General features: G+C 40.2%; 1 protein-coding gene across 1 annotated transcript; it reads left to right on the forward strand.

Moving 5' to 3' along the window:
- Nucleotides 1-385: 385 nt before the first annotated feature.
- On the forward strand, nt 386-13303 carry LOC125604693 (the record flags this gene model as incomplete). Its single annotated transcript, XM_048774907.1, has 8 exons — nt 386-1215; nt 9927-9939; nt 9974-10234; nt 10526-10772; nt 11220-11853; nt 11986-12758; nt 12912-13037; nt 13095-13303. Coding segments are annotated over 8 exons (3093 nt in total), but the record flags the coding sequence as incomplete, so codon positions are not given.
- Between the last annotated feature and the right edge of the window lie 10629 nt (nt 13304-23932).

A 23932-nucleotide genomic window follows, 5' to 3' on the forward strand; every position in this document is an offset into this window, starting at 1 on the left:
GAATAGATTGCTGCAAGAAGCAATCACCAAACAAGTGATGGAAGCGATGGTGAAGTTACTGGAAGAGAAGTATGATCAGAGACCGCATCATGGGCAAGGACAAGCATCTGGTTCAAGACATGAGCCAAGAAGAAACAGACAAGGTCAGCGTGAGCATGCTGGATCAGAAGAGACTGATAACTTCTATGAGAGAAGTAGCCATAGCTCCGGTTCAAGACGTAGCAGTAGAAGATCTCGACGTGATCATGAGGGCCGGAGGCATAGACGCAATGAGCTATCAGGATTAAAGCTTAAGATCCCTCCTTTCCATGGTAAAGCTGATCCAGATGCCTATCTTGAGTGGGAGAAGAAGATCGAACTCGTTTTCAACTGTCAGCATTACTCAGAGACTAAGAAGATTCAAGTAGCTGCTACCGAGTTCAATGACTATGCATTGAGCTGGTGGGATCAGTTGGTTACAAACAAGAGGCGCAATGGTGAATTTCCCATTGAAACATGGGCAGAGATGAAAGCTGTGATGCGCAAGAGGTTTGTACCAAGCCATTATCACCGTGATCTTCATCAAAAGCTGAGACTGCTCACACAAGGATCAAAGTCTGTAGAGGAATACTTTCAAGAGATGGAGTTGCTTATGCTAAGAGCTTGTGTATCTGAGGACAGTGAAGCTACCATGGCACGATTTCTTGGTGGACTCAACCGTGAGATACAAGATAGAGTGGAGATGCAACACTACTTGGAAATAGAGGAGATGCTACACAAAGCTATCTTGGTGGAGCAACAAGTTAAGAGAAGAAGTCATGCGCGTGGCAGCTATGGTTCCAATAGATACCAGACCTCTAAGGAAGATAAACCGAGCTATCAAAAGGAGAGCAAGCCACAGCCAAAAGAAGAATCCAAGTCTAGTAGCATCTACAACAAAGATAAGGGTAAAGTGGAAGCTACAAGCTCGCGTGCAAGAGATGTGAAGTGCTTTAAGTGCCAAGGGCGTGGGCACTATGCTAATGAGTGTACTAACAAGAGAGTTATGATTCTTCTGGAGAATGGAGAGTTTGAATCTGAAGATGAGAAACTAAGAACTGATCAAGAACTATCAGAAGTTGAGCATGAGGAGGAACCAGTTCAAGGTAGACTTTTGGTTGCAAGAAGAACTCTCAGTTTGCAAAACAAAACTGAGGAGCAAGAACAAAGAGAGAACTTGTTCTACACACGTTGTCTGTGACACCCCCGATCTGGTCTAAGTATAAGTTGACTCGACCAGCCGTGCAACAATCAAACAAGAACATGCACGGCCGATCACTCATAACTGAAACCAAACCGAGAAGCCACAATGTGTACATAAACGACTAACCCGAAGTTCCCGAAATAAATCCAGGTACCTTAGGCCAACCGCCTAAGTACACATATCCTATTAGGTACAACCCGAGGCTTTACAACCTTAAGAGTAATACCCAATAGTTGGTTCGTCCGGACAAGGACTAATATCATATGGAACCCGTACTTTAAAAAAAACATTCTTTATATATCAATCCAAAGCATCTTACAAAATTTTTATAGATTAACCTCGAGGTTTTCGGTCAACAAATCTTATACATAAGATATATCAAAATGACTGCAAGGATAATAAAACTACCGCTGGCTAATGCCGTTCCTTCCCGTCCTAGAGTAAGGTCTCCCACCTACTGGTTACCTGCATATCAAATGAGTCATGAGTAACTAGTTTACTCAGTGAGTCTAATCCCACACCCAAACACATATCAATAGTATCCCGATCAAGCGACACCATTTGAATGCAGTGGAATTATATTCCATAATTAATATAATTATAAGGCCTCTCAATCCATCCATGTGAATCTATCTTAAACATCACCTCCACGATACCCGCCAATCACTCATACTCTTAATATATATATATATATGCTAAACCCGGAAAACCACCAAGGCTAACCGAGCCTAACGGGGAATAAATATAACCATCATCTCCATCAGATATTCCAAGATAGAACATCCAACGCTGCATGCAGTTACACGGCCTCCAGGGTGCGACCCCATCATCGTGTCTTCATGACCTTGATCCATATCGCAGGACCAATTCACGGCAATGCGGGACTTTCGGGAGAGTGAGTATACAATAAGACTTCACATGATTCACACTTATTAATAGAATACTTATAGATTAGTACTTGAGAACAAGTACTAAGGCTCGGGATAACCTCAAAGAATTATTCTTATTAATTCTTAAGTATTTAAACTAGATAAATACTTCATATATAAATATAGATCAAGGGATAATACTTAATCAATCAACCATAATTACTCCTTAATTAATCCATGATTAATCCTTAATTAATCAATGATTATCCCTTAATTAATTCATGATTAATTCTTAATTAATCAACCATATTCAATATGCAATCATGCATACTCATTCATAATTCATTCATCATCTATCTAGACTCACCTTTAAATCCATGAGATTGGCTAAGGAAGACTAGACTCGAGCTCAAGCTAATCACACTTCACTTCTGGATCACTCTCGGTTCAGAACCATCACAAGGATCCGGCTGATCCGAATACTCTCCTTGGCCATCTGAATTCAAAACATAACAGTTGGAACATAAGGTTCACTAGTCTGGTTCAAGAAGAAACTCAACTCAGTTCATAACATTTCAGTTCAGTTCTCTCATATCAGTTCGGTTCAAGACAGATTGATACCATGTTCAGCTCGGTTCAAGCTTTAACAATTTAACTCGGTTCATATCAGCTTAGTTCATGCTCAGCTAACTCCGGTTCTAATCAGTTCCCAACAGCTTAACTCGGTTATACTCAGACGACATCAGTTCAAGACAATTTCAGACCATAGACAGCTCGGCTCAGATCAGATCAGAACATACTCAGCTCAATTCAGTTCTAAACAAGATCAAATCAGTTCGGTTTAATTCCCATAATTCTTATCAGTTCGTCTACTGGTTCTATGAGACTGATTAAATCATAAACCAACCAAGACTGAAGAGAACAAGACCTTAGACAACTGATCCTGACAGGTTAACCAACATACAGCAATTGGTTCTCATCAAAACATGGCTGAATCAAGAAGCTGAAGCTTACCGGTTTTACTCAACTAATTAAACTTGACTGGTTGTCTCTCTTCAAGCTAACCACGAATTAACCTGATCAACACCACAAGAATCCATGGTTGGATTTATTCAGAATTTATCTCCAGTGTAGGCAAACCAACAAAACTTCTCACAGAAACTGATCCACAACCATCTTACCGATCAAAATCAAAGGCTGAAGAACATGGGTGATTCTAAACTTCTTGGACACCAAACCTTCAGCTCTTAACCACACAAAACTCACTGATAAAGTCACAGGATGGTGAGAAAGGTTTGTCCATGCTCAATTCTCTTCTCTGAATTTTTTTCTGAATTTTTCAACTAGTTTTTCTCACAAATTTTTTCTCTCTTCTTTCTCTCTTTCTCTCTGAATTTTTCTCTGGTTTTTCTTGCAGGTTATGAACGTCCAGAGGAGAGAAGATGGTGTTTTATAACATAAGAAGTTGCTTCAGGTGAGGGTTTACTTAAACCAAAGCAAGTTGCTGTCTTTTCCCTCCTTTGAAGAAAGATTATTTTGTTTTTATTAAACAAGCAACCAGCTTGTGACTTTCATGTGACTTTAGTGAAGCAAGCAAGCAGGTAGGTGCAGCTCATGTGACTGATTTACTGAGAAAGCAAGAAGAATAGCTGGTGAAGGTATTAGACTGGTCGGAATTTAGTTAAGAAACTTAACGACAATTTCGGACAGTTTTCGACTAAAATTTCTCATCCTTCGAATCTCGTCTTGCTTTCAACTAAGCTTGCCTAGCTTAAATAAAATTCGACCAACATTATTAACACTCTACCAGAACTATCAATGAGAGGCCTTTCGACCACAAGACAGTCCCGTCGAGGTATTAATTCACCGGGTCGACTTTATTTTTAAATCTGATCGACCAACTCCAAACTGGCGAGCGGAGTTTTTCTCGACCAAAAATTAACTGGCTCGTGAGGGTTATTACATTCTTTCCCCCTTAAAAGAATTCGTCCCCGAATTCTCAAAACATAGCTGTACAGACTTTTACTGAACACTGGAGTCTCTGCAAGAAGTTTAAGATAACCAACTCTGAACTTATCCTCATCTGCCCGTGTCAAAACAACTGATGGTTCCCCAAATACTTGAACTTTTACAAATTTTTCCTTTTCTCCAATCTTCTGATATGGTGCTCACCTATCCGCAAAGGACCTTTAGGATAGGCTAAATAGGGTTCCAAGTTTTCTGGTCTCAGCAGTTCTATCATACTGGGTCTGATATAAGATTACGCAAAATCGGCTCACCAATAGCATAACTAAAAGAAGTTCATGTCAACAGATAACCATTTCAACTCTGAACAACTCGGTACATACCAAATAACAGATTTGCGGATTTCCCCAACTTTTCTAAAACAATTCTTTCTTTTCTGAGCAAACACTTTCACGATAACCAATTCTTCATCGCACATAACTTTCATATACTGCGGTCTACATACTTCCTTTGACATCGTTGAATCTCTGAATACCATTACTTCTGAAACCTTTCTATCTGCTTTCCTCCAGTTCAATAACATGGAAATATGGAACGTCAGGTGATGTGCCATACGTGAAGGTAACATCTTCAGTCTGGTCAATGTCAACTTGATTAACCGTGCAACAATCAAACAAGAACATGCACGATCAATCACGCTAACATGATTCAGACCAAGGGTGCCACTCTCAAATACACACACACACTTATTCCAGGAATGATTTCCCTTACAGTATTCCATACCCTTCTTATCTATCTGAGATACTCTTCAAAAACTTCTGAACGACTCAATCTCACTGAAGTTTCGCATATCCAAGTCTTGTTCTATTACTTTCTGATTTCCTTCTTCTGTCTAGTAACTGAGGAATCAACAAGTCCGCCTATACCAAACTTGATTTACCAACGAAGTACTCTTGTATGATGACTTCACACTTTCTCTGTTAATACATCTTCTGATCTCTTAACAACTTGAGCATTCCCATATGCCTTATGGTTATACCTTTTTCCTTGCACTCTTCAATCTTCCTTGGGATTTACTTCACATCTGCTTAATTTTAGGTTGAATTTGGGTTCCTTCTCCCACATCTCCACTTTATGAACTTGTACATGACACAGTCCTCATACTATTCTTCAAAATTCTCTTCACCCAGTTCCTTCTATGAATTCCTTAGATTCTCATCCTTCAACTGAGTTCCTCAAATACGAATGAATAAGCCATCTTGATTTTCTACTTGCAATCTTGAAGGTTATCTATTCTCTCCAGACTGATATGAGCGAGGCTCCAACACTTAGTAGAATACGACTGCAGGCCAACGGTAACTGGTCTTCTCTCAAAGACTTCCTTCCTCAACAACATCCTAATTGAGCTCGATAACTAGATAGCCAATCTCACTCTAGATAGAAACAAACCGCTCTAATGGAAGTACTAAGGAATGGGGATGGGATACGAAGGCATACCATAACTCTAAATGGCAGCCAGTACTTCCACGAATAAGAACAGTGTACCTGAATTCACTAAAGTGAATCCTTCCTAAAACAATGACACTACCCGAGAACTACATCTATGTGTTGTTCCCGCATCAAACACAATATGGGCGGAAAATTCCGTCCATAGGCAAGGTCTCATACGACACCTTGATCACTCCTTCACTTATTTATTTAATCATTCATAAATTTTTAAAATGCACACAACACGCAATGGGATAAGAAGCAAACCTGTGATTGGACCTTTTCAGAGGTTTTGACGGTCCAGGCAACTATAAAGTGTAGGCTCTACCCAAATAGCCAAACACTTAGTTAGTGACTAATGGTAAGGAAAGCGAACAAGTTTAACAAGCGGTACCCTAGGTATAGGTAAAAAGATCGGGTAACTTCATGGGCCATGGTAGGATAACCTCTGTACTCATTACTGGCACCACCGAAGCGCAAATGACGTAAGCGATCGAGGATTTTATATACTTGAACAATCATCACCTTACTCTCCTTTCTAGCCAAAACCAAAACAACTCAGGGTCCTCGGTCTTGATCTGATGAAACGTCCAACAAAAATTATCTCCATCGACTTTCTTGATTCATTACTTGAAACTGACCTTCTATCTGAATAGGTTGATAGTTAAATAATCTGCATGACTTGGTAAACTTCTTCAGTAAAAACGGCTTCTATAGAATTCATGTGATCCTCCACCAACTCCTCATAGCTCTTAAGCTTTATAGTTTGGGTTACTCTGAGATTAATGGCTAAGTCACAATAGTACATCTTCATGATCTTTAGCTCATCCTCCAAACCATAATGGATAAATCAGATTAACTTGACTTCGAAATCTTGGCGGAAACATCTCACTGTGCGAACTCCATATCGGTCCCATGTTTTGGGTAGAAAACACTCCATCTTGAACTCTTGAAAGAAATCCGCCTAACTTGGACTAACATTTCCCAAATGATGCTTGACGCTTAATCACCAACTTACTGTATCATTCTTGATGATGTATGGTTCCATATCCTTCTTGCAATCTTGTGAACAATGGGCTACGTTAGTTGTTCTGCTCCTAGTGTTGCATTCGAAATCTTCCTCTATACAAAATCTACATCGAATGGTTTAGTACTTGTCGGTGTTGTCCCAACTTCTTTATCTTGTTCACAAACTTCAAGATGTCTTGTTGCAACGGAATGGTGCTGGTGCGTCCATCGTCTTGTACTACTGCTGAACTATCTCCGCCACCAACGTTAAGCTTGAAACAAGTGCTGAATCAATCAGGCTTGTACGTCTCTGGTTCTGGTACGTTTGGGCATAAGCTGGATTGAAATGAGCAGCCGAAAGAATAAGTCATATGAAGTCGGATATTCTGAACCGGATCATCACCAACAACGTCAACTTTGACTTCAATAAAACACGGGCCGAAGATGTAATTGATGTGTCAACTCTGTCTCATATATCTTTGAATATCGATATCCACACTAGAAATTGTAGGAACCGCAGGAAAGCATGATGATACCAACTCCGAGCATGATGGTAGCAAACCCGAGCACGTCGTTAGCTCACCCGAGCATGATGATAATGGATTGAAGCATGACCGGATTGAACCAAAACATGACGATAACAAACCGAATCATGACGGTAGAAAGCTCAATCATGACTGTAGGAATCTCGATCTTGACAGGATCAAAATTGGTAAGTACACTCCACTCCGTCGAGCTTGTCTTGATGCATCTCGTATGAAAGAAAACAGTAAGGTAACTACCCATGACTATCTATCCTAAGATGAAGGAACCAGCCAGCACATCCTAATTATCCTTGCGACTCATTTTGACTCAAAAAACGTTTGAAACAAGTCCCATTCAAGCATCGTATAACCATGCTCTGATACCACCTTTGTGACACCCCCGATCTGGTCTAAGTATAAGTTGACTCGACCAGCCGTGCAACAATCAAACAAGAACATGCACAGCCGATCACTCGTAACTGAAACCAAACCGAGAAGCCACAATGTGTACATAAACGACTAACCCGAAGTTCCCGAAATAAATCCAGGTACCTTAGGCCAACCGCCTAAGTACACATATCCTATTAGGTACAACCCGAGGCTTTACAACCTTAAGAGTAATACCCAATAGTTGGTTCGTCCGGACAAGGACTAATATCATATGGAACCCGTACTTTAAAAAAAACATTCTTTATATATCATTTAAAAGAATCTTACAAAATCTTATAGATTAACCTCGAGGTTTTCGGTCAACAAACCTTATACATAAGTATATCAAAACGACTGCAAGGATAATAAAACTACCGCTGGCTAATGCCGTTCCTTCCCGTCCTAGAGTAAAGGTCTCCCACCTACTGGTTACCTGCATATCAAATGAGTCATGAGTAACTAGTTTACTCAGTGAGTCTAATCCCACACCCAAACACATATCAATAGTATCCCGAGCAAGCGACACCATTTGAATGCAGTGGAATTATATTCCATAATTAATATAATTATAAGGCCTCTCAATCCATCCATGTGAATCTATCTTAAACATCACCTCCACGATACCCGCCAATCACTCATACTCTTAATATATATATATATATGCTAAACCCGGAAAACCACCAAGGCTAACCGAGCCTAACGGGGAATAAATATAACCATCATCTCCATCAGATATTCCAAGATAGAACATCCAACGCTGCATGCAGTTACACGGCCTCCAGGGTGCGACCCCATCATCGTGTCTTCATGACCTTGATCCATATCGCAGGACCAATTCACGGCAATGCGGGACTTTCGGGAGAGTGAGTATACAATAAGACTTCACATGATTCACACTTATTAATAGAATACTTATAGATTAGTACTTGAGAACAAGTACTAAGGCTCGGGATAACCTCAAAGAATTATTCTTATTAATTCTTAAGTATTTAAACTAGATAAATACTTCATATATAAATATAGATCAAGGGATAATACTTAATCAATCAACCATAATTACTCCTTAATTAATCCATGATTAATCCTTAATTAATCAATGATTATCCCTTAATTAATTCATGATTAATTCTTAATTAATCAACCATATTCAATATGCAATCATGCATACTCATTCATAATTCATTCATCATCTATCTAGACTCACCTTTAAATCCATGAGATTGGCTAAGGAAGACTAGACTCGAGCTCAAGCTAATCACACTTCACTTCTGGATCACTCTCGGTTCAGAACCATCACAAGGATCCGGCTGATCCGAATACTCTCCTTGGCCATCTGAATTCAAAACATAACAGTTGGAACATAAGGTTCACTAGTCTGGTTCAAGAAGAAACTCAACTCAGTTCATAACATTTCAGTTCAGTTCTCTCATATCAGTTCGGTTCAAGACAGATTGATACCATGTTCAGCTCGGTTCAAGCTTTAACAATTTAACTCGGTTCATATCAGCTTAGTTCATGCTCAGCTAACTCCGGTTCTAATCAGTTCCCAACAGCTTAACTCGGTTATACTCAGACGACATCAGTTCAAGACAATTTCAGACCATAGACAGCTCGGCTCAGATCAGATCAGAACATACTCAGCTCAATTCAGTTCTAAACAAGATCAAATCAGTTCGGTTTAATTCCCATAATTCTTATCAGTTCGTCTACTGGTTCTATGAGACTGATTAAATCATAAACCAACCAAGACTGAAGAGAACAAGACCTTAGACAACTGATCCTGACAGGTTAACCAACATACAGCAATTGGTTCTCATCAAAACATGGCTGAATCAAGAAGCTGAAGCTTACCGGTTTTACTCAACTAATTAAACTTGACTGGTTGTCTCTCTTCAAGCTAACCACGAATTAACCTGATCAACACCACAAGAATCCATGGTTGGATTTATTCAGAATTTATCTCCAGTGTAGGCAAACCAACAAAACTTCTCACAGAAACTGATCCACAACCATCTTACCGATCAAAATCAAAGGCTGAAGAACATGGGTGATTCTAAACTTCAGGACACCAAATCTTCAGCTCTTAACCACACAAAACTCACTGATTAAAGTCACAGGATGGTGAGAAAGGTTTGTCCATGCTCAATTCTCTTCTCTGAATTTTTTTCTGAATTTTTCAACTAGTTTTTCTCACAAATTTTTCTCTCTTCTTTCTCTCTTTCTCTCTGAATTTTTCTCTGGTTTTTCTTGCAGGTTATGAACGTCCAGAGGAGAGAAGATGGTGTTTTATAACATAAGAAGTTGCTTCAGGTGAGGGTTTCCTTAAACCAAAGCAAGTTGCTGTCTTTTCCCTCCTTTGAAGAAAGATTATTTTGTTTTTATTAAACAAGCAACCAGCTTGTGACTTTCATGTGACTTTAGCCTGAAAGGAAAGGTCTGCAGCCTGATCATCGACGGTGCAAGGAAAGGTCTGCAGCCTGATCATCGACGGTGGAAGCTGTGTTAATGTTGCTAGCGAGACAATGGTGAAGAAGCTTGGTTTGAAAGCTCAAAAACATCCTAAACCTTACCGGCTGCAATGGCTTAATGAAGAGGGCGAGTTGAGGGTATCTACTCAGGTTTCTATACCCTTGTCCATTGGAAGGTATGAAGATGACATTCTCTGTGATGTGATACCCATGGAAGGCAGCCACATACTACTAGGAAGGCCTTGGCAGTTTGATAGGTGTGTCATCCATGATGGCTTCACTAACAAACATTCTTTTGAGTTCAACGGCAAGCGAACTGTATTGGTACCTCTAACTCCTAAAGAAGTACATGAAGATCAGCTTCAGCTTCAGAAGAAGAAAGAGGTTGATCTCAAACCAGATAAGCAACACAACTTCTATGCTAAAGCTAGTGAAATCAAAAGATCTCTTTATTCTCATCAATCGGTTCTCTTATTTATTTTTAAAGAATCTCTTTTGTCTCTAACTGATTGTACACCGGTGTATCCGAGTGAGATGTCAGCTCTTTTACAGGAATACCAGGATGTATTTCCAGAAGATAATCCCATAGGTTTGCCACCTATTCGAGGGATTGAGCATCAGATTGATTTTGTACCAGGAGCTACTCTTCCCAACAGACCAGCCTACAGAACTAACCCTGTGGAAACCAAGGAGCTACAAAGACAGATTGAGGAACTGATGGAGAAAGGCCATATCCGTGAGAGTATGAGTCCATGTGCTGTACCTGTGCTCCTTGTGCCTAAGAAAGATGGGAGCTGGCGCATGTGTGTTGATTGTAGAGCAATCAACAACATAACAGTGAAGTATCGCCACCCTATTCCTAGATTAGATGATATGCTTGATGAATTGCATGGTTCTAGTGTCTTTTCTAAGATAGATTTGAAGAGTGGATATCATCAAATTAGAATGAAAGAGGGAGATGAGTGGAAAACAGCCTTTAAGACTAAGCATGGGTTGTATGAGTGGTTAGTCATGCCTTTTGGATTAACCAATGCTCCTAGTACTTTTATGAGATTGATGAACCATGTGCTTAGATCCTTCATAGGCTTGTTTGTGGTAGTATACTTTGATGATATCCTTGTCTACTCTAAGAGTTTAGAAGAGCATATAAAACATCTTAGGACTGTTCTTGATGTCTTGAAGAAAGAAAAGCTATTTGCTAATCTTAAGAAATGCACTTTTTGTACGGATAACTTGGTCTTTTTAGGCTTTGTTGTGAGTGCAGATGGAGTAAAGGTAGATCAGGAAAAGGTGAGAGCAATTCAAGAATGGCCGATTCCTAAAACCATAAGTGAAGTACGAAGCTTCCATGGATTAGCTGGCTTCTACCGACGGTTTGTGAAAGACTTTAGCACCATAGCAGCTCCATTGACTGAAGTAATCAAGAAAGAAGTCGGATTCAAGTGGGGAGAAGCACAAGAACTTGCCTTTCAATGCCTAAAAGAGAAGCTTACTAATGCCCCTCTTCTTATACTTCCTGATTTCAATAAAACTTTTGAAATTGAATGTGATGCCTCAGGAATTGGAATTGGTGCTGTTCTTATGCAGGAAAAGAGACCCATAGCTTATTTCAGTGAGAAACTTGGAGGCGCCACTCTCAACTATGCAACTTATGATAAGGAATTGTATGCCTTGGTGAGAGCTTTGCAGACTTGGCAGCATTACTTGTGGCCCAAGGAGTTTGTGATACACACGGATCATGAGTCTCTCAAGTACTTGAAAGGACAGAACAAGCTCAGCAAGAGACACGCAAGATGGGTAGAATTCATAGAAACCTTTCCTTATGTCATCAAGTACAAACAAGGTAAAGAAAACATAGTTGCTGATGCACTATCTCGAAGGTATGTTCTCTTAAACACTCTTGATGCTAAGCTGTTAGGTTTTGAGCAGATTAAAGAGATGTATGAATCTGATCCAGATTTTAAAGAAGCTTATAACTCTTGTGAGAAATTTGCTGCTGGACATTATTTTAGACATGATGGATTCCTCTTTTATGATAATAGACTGTGTGTGCCTAATTGCTCTTTGAGAGATTTGTTTGTTAGGGAATCACATGGAGGGAGTCTCATGGGTCACTTTGGTATTGCAAAGACTCTTAAAACCTTGCAGGATCATTTCTTTTGGCCTCGGATGAAAAGTGATGTGGAGAAACTATGTGAGAGATGTGCAACTTGCAAGCAAGCTAAGTCTAAGGTTCAGTCTCACGGTTTGTATACTCCTCTCCCTATTCCTTATCATCCTTGGAATGACATATCTATGGATTTCATTGTTGGATTGCCTAGAACTAGGACGGGGAAGGATTCTATCTTTGTTGTTGTTGACAGGTTCTCAAAAATGGCACATTTCATAGCATGTCACAAAACTGATGATGCATTGCATGTAGCTAATCTGTTCTTTAAGGAGATTGTGCGTTTACATGGCATGCCTAGGACCATAGTTTCTGATAGAGATACTAAGTTTCTTAGTTATTTTTGGAAAACTCTTTGGTCTAAGCTAGGCACTAAGTTGTTGTTCTCCACTACTTGTCATCCGCAAACTGATGGACAGACTGAAGTAGTTAATAGAACTCTAGGAACACTCTTGCGTGCATTCATTAAGAAGAATCTGAAATCTTGGGAAGACTATCTGCCACATTGTGAATTTGCATATAATCATGCTGTGCATTCTGCTTCTAAGTTTTCACCCTTTGAAATTGTTTATGGGTTCAATCCCACCTCTCCTTTGGATTTAATTCCTTTACCTGAGTGTGAAAGGGTCAGTTTGGATGGCAAAAAGAAGGCAGAGATGGTGAAACAACTCCACGAGCAAGCTAGGCTCAACATTGAAGAGAAAACTAAGCAGTATGTCAAGCATGCCAACAAAGGAAGGCGTGAGATGGTCTTTAAGGAGGGTGATAAAGTTTGGGTTCATTTGAGAAAAGAGAGGTTTCCTAATGAGAGGAAGTCAAAGCTTATGCCAAGAATTGATGGACCTTTTGAGATCACAAAGAAGATCAGCAACAATGCCTACAAGATTGATCTCCAAGGTAAGTATGATGTGAGTAATAGCTTCAATGTTACTGACTTGATCCCTTTTATTGCAGATGAACCTGATTTGAGGTCAAATCCTTTTCAAGAGGGAGGGGATGATATGATCATGGACCAGCCAGCTGATGGAGATAGAGATGGCGAGTTTAGAGATGAACCAGCTGAAGAAGATGAGGTCTTAACCATTCCTAAAGGTCCCATGACTCGAGCCAGAGCTAGGAAACTCAAAGAAGCTATTGGAGGACTAATCAGGAAGTCCTTGGAGCAAGAAGAATGTCTTGGAGGAAGCTTGATACTTCAAGATACGCTTATCACCATTCAAGCCATCTTACCATCAAGTTGAGTATCATCTAGGCTAGCAAGCTATGTGTGCTCTTTTCCTATCATTGTTTTTGTCCCATTGGGTTTTGCAATGATAGGTTTTTAACGAGGCCATAGTCTTGCTATCTTATCACCTAGTTGATACTCTCGGACCAAACCACATGAAGAACCTTATGCTATCTTTATTTCTAAGTATTTATGTCTTTCATTTTCGAAAACTCTATCTAAGTTATGTCTTTATTTCTACATTAATTGGAGGAGCCTGTTCCTTTAATTTCGAAATGCTTGGAGCCTGTTCCAAGCCTTTCACTATATATATGTGTAACTCGGCAACCCTAGCATCTATCAAGTTTTCTTTCACTTAAACCTTTGTGTTTTCTTCTCCCTTGCTTTCACGAGTTAAGAGAGTGTCTGGTGTGTAGTATCCAGTCTGTTGGTGTGTAATATCCAACACCCAAGGGCTTTAGAAAGGTGTGTCATATCCGATCCAAGTCTAGGAGTATCAAGGAGCCTTTCCGCAGCCTCTTGTGTCACCATTCGATCCACAGCCTTGATAAACTCGAGTCTTTGATTCGTTTATGCAAGGATCTATCCAAACCATCCAGAGAAGGGTCCTAGGATCTCATTAGAATAACTTTGTAAGAAGCTTGATTTGGATACATAAAGTGGTGTAGAATCACCAGGAAGTTGAATAAATCTCATAGGAGTTGGCAAGAAGAAGTTATCCCACTTTCAAATCAGGTGATTCCAGTTTCCCAGTTTGGGAATAGCACAGCTTCTTCGTCGTTCCAATCAAACCAGGATGAATCACTTTGTAAGAAGCTTGATTTGGATACATAAAGTGGTGGAGAATCACCAGGAAGTTGAATAAATCTCATAGGAGTTGGCAAGAAGAAGTTATCCCATTTTCAAATCAGGTGATTCTAGTTTCCCAGTTTGGGAATAGCACAGCTTCTTCGTCGTTCCAATCAAACCAGGATGAATCACTTTGTAAGAAGCTTGATTTGGATACATAAATGGTGGAGAATCACCAGGAAGTTGAATAAATCTCATAGGAGTTGGATGATGAAAGTTATCCACTTTCAAATCAGGTGATTCCAGTTTCCCAGTTTGGGAATAGCAAGCTTCTTCGTCGTTCCAATCAAACCAGGATGAATCTCTTTGTGAGAAGCTTGATTTGGATACATAAAGTGGTGGAGAATCACCAGGAAGTTGAATAAATCTCATAGGAGTTGGGATGAAGAAGTTATCCCACTTTCAAATCAGGTGATTCCAGTTTCCCAGTTTGGGAATAGCACAGCTTCTTCGTCGTTCCAATCAAACCAGGATGAATCACTTTGTAAGAAGCTTGATTTGGATACATAAAGTGGTGGAGAATCACCAGGAAGTTGAATAAATCTCATAGGAGTTGGCATGAAGAAGTTATCCCACTTTCAAATCAGGTGATTCCAGTTTCCCAGTTTGGGAATAGCACAGCTTCTTCGTCGTTCCAATCAAACCAGGATGAATCACTTTGTAAGAAGCTTGATTTGGATACATAAAGTGGTGGAGAATCACCAGGAAGTTGAATAAATCTCATAGGAGTTGGGATGAAGAAGTTATCCCACTTTCAAATCAGGTGATTCCAGTTTCCCAGTTTGGGAATAGCACAGCTTCTTCGTCGTTCCAATCAAACCAGGATGAATCACTTTGTGAGAAGCTTGATTTGGATACATAAAGTGGTGGAGAATCACCAGGAAGTTGAATAAATCTCATAGGAGTTGGGATGAAGAAGTTATCCCACTTTCAAATCAGGTGATTCCAGTTTCCCAGTTTGGGAATAGCACAGCTTCTTCGTCGTTCCAATCAAACCAGGATGAATCACTTTGTAAGAAGCTTGATTTGGATACATAAAGTGGTGGAGAATCACCAGGAAGTTGAATAAATCTCATAGGAGTTGGCAAGAAGAAGTTATCCCACTTTCAAATCAGGTGATTCCAGTTTCCCAGTTTGGGAATAGCACAGCTTCTTCGTCGTTCCAATCAAACCAGGATGAATCACTTTGTAAGAAGCTTGATTTGGATACATAAAGTGGTGGAGAATCACCAGGAAGTTGAATAAATCTCATAGGAGTTGGGATGAAGAAGTTATCCCACTTTCAAATCAGGTGATTCCAGTTTCCCAGTTTGGGAATAGCACAGCTTCTTCGTCGTTCCAATCAAACCAGGATGAATCACTTTGTGAGAAGCTTGATTTGGATACATAAAGTGGTGGAGAATCACCAGGAAGTTGAATAAATCTCATAGGAGTTGGGATGAAGAAGTTATCCCACTTTCAAATCAGGTGATTCCAGTTTCCCAGTTTGGGAATAGCACAGCTTCTTCGTCGTTCCAATCAAACCAGGATGAATCACTTTGTGAGAAGCTTGATTTGGATACATAAAGTGGTGGAGAATCACCAGGAAGTTGAATAAATCTCATAGGAGTTGGGATGAAGAAGTTATCCCACTTTCAAATCAGGTGATTCCAGTTTCCCAGTTTGGGAATAGCACAGCTTCTTCGTCGTTCCAATCAAACCAGGATGAATCACTTTGTGAGAAGCTTGATTTGGATACATAAAGTGGTGGAGAATCACCAGGAAGTTGAATAAATCTCATAGGAGTTGGGATGAAGAAGTTATCCCACTTTCAAATCAGGTGATTCCAGTTTCCCAGTTTGGGAATAGCACAGCTTCTTCGTCGTTCCAATCAAACCAGGATGAATCACTTTGTAAGAAGCTTGATTTGGATACATAAAGTGGTGGAGAATCACCAGGAAGTTGAATAAATCTCATAGGAGTTGGGATGAAGAAGTTATCCCACTTTCAAATCAGGTGATTCCAGTTTCCCAGTTTGGGAATAGCACAGCTTCTTCGTCGTTCCAATCAAACCAGGATGAATCTATTTGTGAGAAGCTTGATTTGGATACATAAAGTGGTGGAGAATCACCAGGAAGTTGAATAAATCTCATAGGAGTTGGATGAAGAAGTTATCCCACTTTCAAATCAGGTGATTCCAGTTTCCCAGTTTGGGAATAGCACAGCTTCTTCGTCGTTCCAATCAAACCAGGATGAATCACTTTGTGAGAAGCTTGATTTGGATACATAAAGTGGTGGAGAATCACCAGGAAGTTGAATAAATCTCATAGGAGTTGGGATGAAGAAGTTATCCCACTTTCAAATCAGGTGATTCCAGTTTCCCAGTTTGGGAATAGCACAGCTTCTTCGTCGTTCCAATCAAACCAGGATGAATCACTTTGTGAGAAGCTTGATTTGGATACATAAAGTGGTGGAGAATCACCAGGAAGTTGAATAAATCTCATAGGAGTTGGGATGAAGAAGTTATCCCACTTTCAAATCAGGTAATTCCAGTTTCCCAGTTTGGGAATAGCACAGCTTCTTCGTCGTTCCATTCAAACCAGGATGAATCACTTTGTGAGAAGCTTGATTTGGATACATAAAGTGGTGGAGAATCACCAGGAAGTTGAATAAATCTCATAGGAGTTGGGATGAAGAAGTTATCCCACTTTCAAATCAGGTGATTCCAGTTTCCCAGTTTGGGAATAGCACAGCTTCTTCGTCCTTCCAATCAAACCAGGATGAATCACTTTGTGAGAAGCTTGATTTGGATACATAAAGTGGTGGAGAATCACCAGGAAGTTGAATAAATCTCATAGGAGTTGGAGATGAAGAAGTTATCCCACTTTCAAATCAGGTGATTCCAGTTTCCCAGTTTGGGAATAGCACAGCTTCTTCGTCGTTCCAATCAAACCAGGATGAATCACTTTGTGAGAAGCTTGATTTGGATACATAAAGTGGTGGAGAATCACCAGGAAGTTGAATAAATCTCATAGGAGTTGGGATGAAGAAGTTATCCCACTTTCAAATCAGGTGATTCCAGTTTCCCAGTTTGGGAATAGCACAGCTTCTTCGTCGTTCCAATCAAACCAGGATGAATCACTTTGTAAGAAGCTTGATTTGGATACATAAAGTGGTGGAGAATCACCAGGAAGTTGAATAAATCTCATAGGAGTTGGGATGAAGAAGTTATCCCACTTTCAAATCAGGTGATTCCAGTTTCCCAGTTTGGGAATAGCACAGCTTCTTCTTCGTTCCAATCAAACCAGGATGAATCACTTTGTGAGAAGCTTGATTTGGATACATAAAGTGGTGGAGAATCACCAGGAAGTTGAATAATCTCATAGGAGTTGGGATGAAGAAGTTATCCCACTTTCAAATCAGGTGATTCCAGTTTCCCAGTTTGGGAATAGCACAGCTTCTTCGTCGTTCCAATCAAACCAGGATGAATCACTTTGTAAGAAGCTTGATTTGGATACATAAAGTGGTGGAGAATCACCAGGAAGTTGAATAAATCTCATAGGAGTTGGGATGAAGAAGTTATCCCACTTTCAAATCAGGTGATTCCAGTTTCCCAGTTTGGGAATAGCACAGCTTCTTCGTCGTTCCAATCAAACCAGGATGAATCACTTTGTGAGAAGCTTGATTTGGATACATAAAGTGGTGGAGAATCACCAGGAAGTTGAATAAATCTCATAGGAGTTGGGATGAAGAAGTTATCCCACTTTCAAATCAGGTGATTCCAGTTTCCCAGTTTGGGAATAGCACAGCTTCTTCGTCGTTCCAATCAAACCAGGATGAATCACTTTGTAAGAAGCTTGATTTGGATACATAAAGTGGTGGAGAATCACCAGGAAGTTGAATAAATCTCATAGGAGTTGGGATGAAGAAGTTATCCCACTTTCAAATCAGGTGATTCCAGTTTCCCAGTTTGGGAATAGCACAGCTTCTTCGTCGTTCCAATCAAACCAGGATGAATCACTTTGTGAGAAGCTTGATTTGGATACATAAAGTGGTGGAGAATCACCAGGAAGTTGAATAAATCTCATAGGAGTTGGGATGAAGAAGTTATCCCACTTTCAAATCAGGTGATTCCAGTTTCCCAGTTTGGGAATAGCACAGCTTCTTCGTCGTTCCAATCAAACCAGGATGAATCACTTTGTGAGAAGCTTGATTTGGATACATAAAGTGGTGGAGAATCACCAGGAAGTTGAATAAATCTCATAGGAGTTGGGATGAAGAAGTTATCCCACTTTCAAATCAGGTGATTCCAGTTTCCCAGTTTGGGAATAGCACAGCTTCTTCGTCGTTCCAATCAAACCAGGATGAATCACTTTGTGAGAAGCTTGATTTGGATACATAAAGTGGTGGAGAATCACCAGGAAGTTGAATAAATCTCATAGGAGTTGGGATGAAGAAGTTATCCCACTTTCAAATCAGGTGATTCCAGTTTCCCAGTTTGGGAATAGCACAGCTTCTTCGTCGTTCCAATCAAACCAGGATGAATCACTTTGTGAGAAGCTTGATTTGGATACATAAAGTGGTGGAGAATCACCAGGAAGTTGAATAAATCTCATAGGAGTTGGGATGAAGAAGTTATCCCACTTTCAAATCAGGTGATTCCAGTTTCCCAGTTTGGGAATAGCACAGCTTCTTCGTCGTTCCAATCAAACCAGGATGAATCACTTTGTGAGAAGCTTGATTTGGATACATAAAGTGGTGGAGAATCACCAGGAAGTTGAATAAATCTCATAGGAGTTGGGATGAAGAAGTTATCCCACTTTCAAATCAGGTGATTCCAGTTTCCCAGTTTGGGAATAGCACAGCTTCTTCGTCGTTCCAATCAAACCAGGATGAATCACTTTGTGAGAAGCTTGATTTGGATACATAAAGTGGTGGAGAATCACCAGGAAGTTGAATAAATCTCATAGGAGTTGGGATGAAGAAGTTATCCCACTTTCAAATCAGGTGATTCCAGTTTCCCAGTTTGGGAATAGCACAGCTTCTTCGTCGTTCCAATCAAACCAGGATGAATCACTTTGTGAGAAGCTTGATTTGGATACATAAAGTGGTGGAGAATCACCAGGAAGTTGAATAAATCTCATAGGAGTTGGATGAAGAAGTTATCCCACTTTCAAATCAGGTGATTCCAGTTTCCCAGTTTGGGAATAGCACAGCTTCTTCGTCGTTCCAATCAAACCAGGATGAATCACTTTGTGAGAAGCTTGATTTGGATACATAAAGTGGTGGAGAATCACCAGGAAGTTGAATAAATCTCATAGGAGTTGGGATGAAGAAGTTATCCCACTTTCAAATCAGGTGATTCCAGTTTCCCAGTTTGGGAATAGCACAGCTTCTTCGTCGTTCCAATCAAACCAGGATGAATCACTTTGTGAGAAGCTTGATTTGGATACATAAAGTGGTGGAGAATCACCAGGAAGTTGAATAAATCTCATAGGAGTTGGATGAAGAAGTTATCCCACTTTCAAATCAGGTGATTCCAGTTTCCCAGTTTGGGAATAGCACAGCTTCTTCGTCGTTCCAATCAAACCAGGATGAATCACTTTGTGAGAAGCTTGATTTGGATACATAAAGTGGTGGAGAATCACCAGGAAGTTGAATAAATCTCATAGGAGTTGGGATGAAGAAGTTATCCCACTTTCAAATCAGGTGATTCCAGTTTCCCAGTTTGGGAATAGCACAGCTTCTTCGTCGTTCCAATCAAACCAGGATGAATCACTTTGTGAGAAGCTTGATTTGGATACATAAAGTGGTGGAGAATCACCAGGAAGTTGAATAAATCTCATAGGAGTTGGGATGAAGAAGTTATCCCACTTTCAAATCAGGTGATTCCAGTTTCCCAGTTTGGGAATAGCACAGCTTCTTCGTCGTTCCAATCAAACCAGGATGAATCACTTTGTGAGAAGCTTGATTTGGATACATAAAGTGGTGGAGAATCACCAGGAAGTTGAATAAATCTCATAGGAGTTGGGATGAAGAAGTTATCCCACTTTCAAATCAGGTGATTCCAGTTTCCCAGTTTGGGAATAGCACAGCTTCTTCGTCGTTCCAATCAAACCAGGATGAATCACTTTGTGAGAAGCTTGATTTGGATACATAAAGTGGTGGAGAATCACCAGGAAGTTGAATAAATCTCATAGGAGTTGGGATGAAGAAGTTATCCCACTTTCAAATCAGGTGATTCCAGTTTCCCAGTTTGGGAATAGCACAGCTTCTTCGTCGTTCCAATCAAACCAGGATGAATCACTTTGTGAGAAGCTTGATTTGGATACATAAAGTGGTGGAGAATCACCAGGAAGTTGAATAAATCTCATAGGAGTTGGGATGAAGAAGTTATCCCACTTTCAAATCAGGTGATTCCAGTTTCCCAGTTTGGGAATAGCACAGCTTCTTCGTCCTTCCAATCAAACCAGGATGAATCACTTTGTGAGAAGCTTGATTTGGATACATAAAGTGGTGGAGAATCACCAGGAAGTTGAATAAATCTCATAGGAGTTGGGATGAAGAAGTTATCCCACTTTCAAATCAGGTGATTCCAGTTTCCCAGTTTGGGAATAGCACAGCTTCTTCGTCGTTCCAATCAAACCAGGATGAATCACTTTGTGAGAAGCTTGATTTGGATACATAAAGTGGTGGAGAATCACCAGGAAGTTGAATAAATCTCATAGGAGTTGGGATGAAGAAGTTATCCCACTTTCAAATCAGGTGATTCCAGTTTCCCAGTTTGGGAATAGCACAGCTTCTTCGTCCTTCCAATCAAACCAGGATGAATCACTTTGTGAGAAGCTTGATTTGGATACATAAAGTGGTGGAGAATCACCAGGAAGTTGAATAAATCTCATAGGAGTTGGGATGAAGAAGTTATCCCACTTTCAAATCAGGTGATTCCAGTTTCCCAGTTTGGGAATAGCACAGCTTCTTCGTCGTTCCAATCAAACCAGGATGAATCACTTTGTGAGAAGCTTGATTTGGATACATAAAGTGGTGGAGAATCACCAGGAAGTTGAATAAATCTCATAGGAGTTGGGATGAAGAAGTTATCCCACTTTCAAATCAGGTGATTCCAGTTTCCCAGTTTGGGAATAGCACAGCTTCTTCGTCGTTCCAATCAAACCAGGATGAATCACTTTGTGAGAAGCTTGATTTGGATACATAAAGTGGTGGAGAATCACCAGGAAGTTGAATAAATCTCATAGGAGTTGGGATGAAGAAGTTATCCCACTTTCAAATCAGGTGATTCCAGTTTCCCAGTTTGGGAATAGCACAGCTTCTTCGTCCTTCCAATCAAACCAGGATGAATCACTTTGTGAGAAGCTTGATTTGGATACATAAAGTGGTGGAGAATCACCAGGAAGTTGAATAAATCTCATAGGAGTTGGGATGAAGAAGTTATCCCACTTTCAAATCAGGTGATTCCAGTTTCCCAGTTTGGGAATAGCACAGCTTCTTCGTCGTTCCAATCAAACCAGGATGAATCACTTTGTGAGAAGCTTGATTTGGATACATAAAGTGGTGGAGAATCACCAGGAAGTTGAATAAATCTCATAGGAGTTGGGATGAAGAAGTTATCCCACTTTCAAATCAGGTGATTCCAGTTTCCCAGTTTGGGAATAGCACAGCTTCTTCGTCCTTCCAATCAAACCAGGATGAATCTCTTTGTGAGAAGCTTGATTTGGATACATAAAGTGGTGGAGAATCACCAGGAAGTTGAATAAATCTCATAGGAGTTGGGATGAAGAAGTTATCCCACTTTCAAATCAGGTGATTCCAGTTTCCCAGTTTGGGAATAGCACAGCTTCTTCGTCCTTCCAATCAAACCAGGATGAATCACTTTGTGAGAAGCTTGATTTGGATACATAAAGTGGTGGAGAATCACCAGGAAGTTGAATAAATCTCATAGGAGTTGGGATGAAGAAGTTATCCCACTTTCAAATCAGGTGATTCCAGTTTCCCAGTTTGGGAATAGCACAGCTTCTTCGTCCTTCCAATCAAACCAGGATGAATCACTTTGTGAGAAGCTTGATTTGGATACATAAAGTGGTGGAGAATCACCAGGAAGTTGAATAAATCTCATAGGAGTTGGGATGAAGAAGTTATCCCACTTTCAAATCAGGTGATTCCAGTTTCCCAGTTTGGGAATAGCACAGCTTCTTCGTCCTTCCAATCAAACCAGGATGAATCACTTTGTGAGAAGCTTGATTTGGATACATAAAGTGGTGGAGAATCACCAGGAAGTTGAATAAATCTCATAGGAGTTGGGATGAAGAAGTTATCCCACTTTCAAATCAGGTGATTCCAGTTTCCCAGTTTGGGAATAGCACAGCTTCTTCGTCGTTCCAATCAAACCAGGATGAATCACTTTGTGAGAAGCTTGATTTGGATACATAAAGTGGTGGAGAATCACCAGGAAGTTGAATAAATCTCATAGGAGTTGGGATGAAGAAGTTATCCCACTTTCAAATCAGGTGATTCCAGTTTCCCAGTTTGGGAATAGCACAGCTTCTTCGTCCTTCCAATCAAACCAGGATGAATCTCTTTGTGAGAAGCTTGATTTGGATACATAAAGTGGTGGAGAATCACCAGGAAGTTGAATAAATCTCATAGGAGTTGGATGAAGAAGTTATCCCACTTTCAAATCAGGTGATTCCAGTTTCCCAGTTTGGGAATAGCACAGCTTCTTCGTCGTCCTCCAATCAAACCAGGATGAATCACTTTGTGAGAAGCTTGATTTGGATACATAAAGTGGTGGAGAATCACCAGGAAGTTGAATAAATCTCATAGGAGTTGGGATGAAGAAGTTATCCCACTTTCAAATCAGGTGATTCCAGTTTCCCAGTTTGGGAATAGCACAGCTTCTTCGTCGTTCCAATCAAACCAGGATGAATCACTTTGTGAGAAGCTTGATTTGGATACATAAAGTGGTGGAGAATCACCAGGAAGTTGAATAAATCTCATAGGAGTTGGGATGAAGAAGTTATCCCACTTTCAAATCAGGTGATTCCAGTTTCCCAGTTTGGGAATAGCACAGCTTCTTCGTCCTTCCAATCAAACCAGGATGAATCACTTTGTGAGAAGCTTGATTTGGATACATAAAGTGGTGGAGAATCACCAGGAAGTTGAATAAATCTCATAGGAGTTGGGATGAAGAAGTTATCCCACTTTCAAATCAGGTGATTCCAGTTTCCCAGTTTGGGAATAGCACAGCTTCTTCGTCCTTCCAATCAAACCAGGATGAATCACTTTGTGAGAAGCTTGATTTGGATACATAAAGTGGTGGAGAATCACCAGGAAGTTGAATAAATCTCATAGGAGTTGGGATGAAGAAGTTATCCCACTTTCAAATCAGGTGATTCCAGTTTCCCAGTTTGGGAATAGCACAGCTTCTTCGTCCTTCCAATCAAACCAGGATGAATCACTTTGTGAGAAGCTTGATTTGGATACATAAAGTGGTGGAGAATCACCAGGAAGTTGAATAAATCTCATAGGAGTTGGGATGAAGAAGTTATCCCACTTTCAAATCAGGTGATTCCAGTTTCCCAGTTTGGGAATAGCACAGCTTCTTCGTCGTTCCAATCAAACCAGGATGAATCACTTTGTGAGAAGCTTGATTTGGATACATAAAGTGGTGGAGAATCACCAGGAAGTTGAATAAATCTCATAGGAGTTGGGATGAAGAAGT

The sequence above is a fragment of the Brassica napus genome, unplaced genomic scaffold (genome assembly GCF_020379485.1).
Source record: "Brassica napus cultivar Da-Ae unplaced genomic scaffold, Da-Ae ScsIHWf_597;HRSCAF=889, whole genome shotgun sequence".
NCBI classification, from domain to species: Eukaryota; Viridiplantae; Streptophyta; class Magnoliopsida; order Brassicales; family Brassicaceae; genus Brassica; species Brassica napus.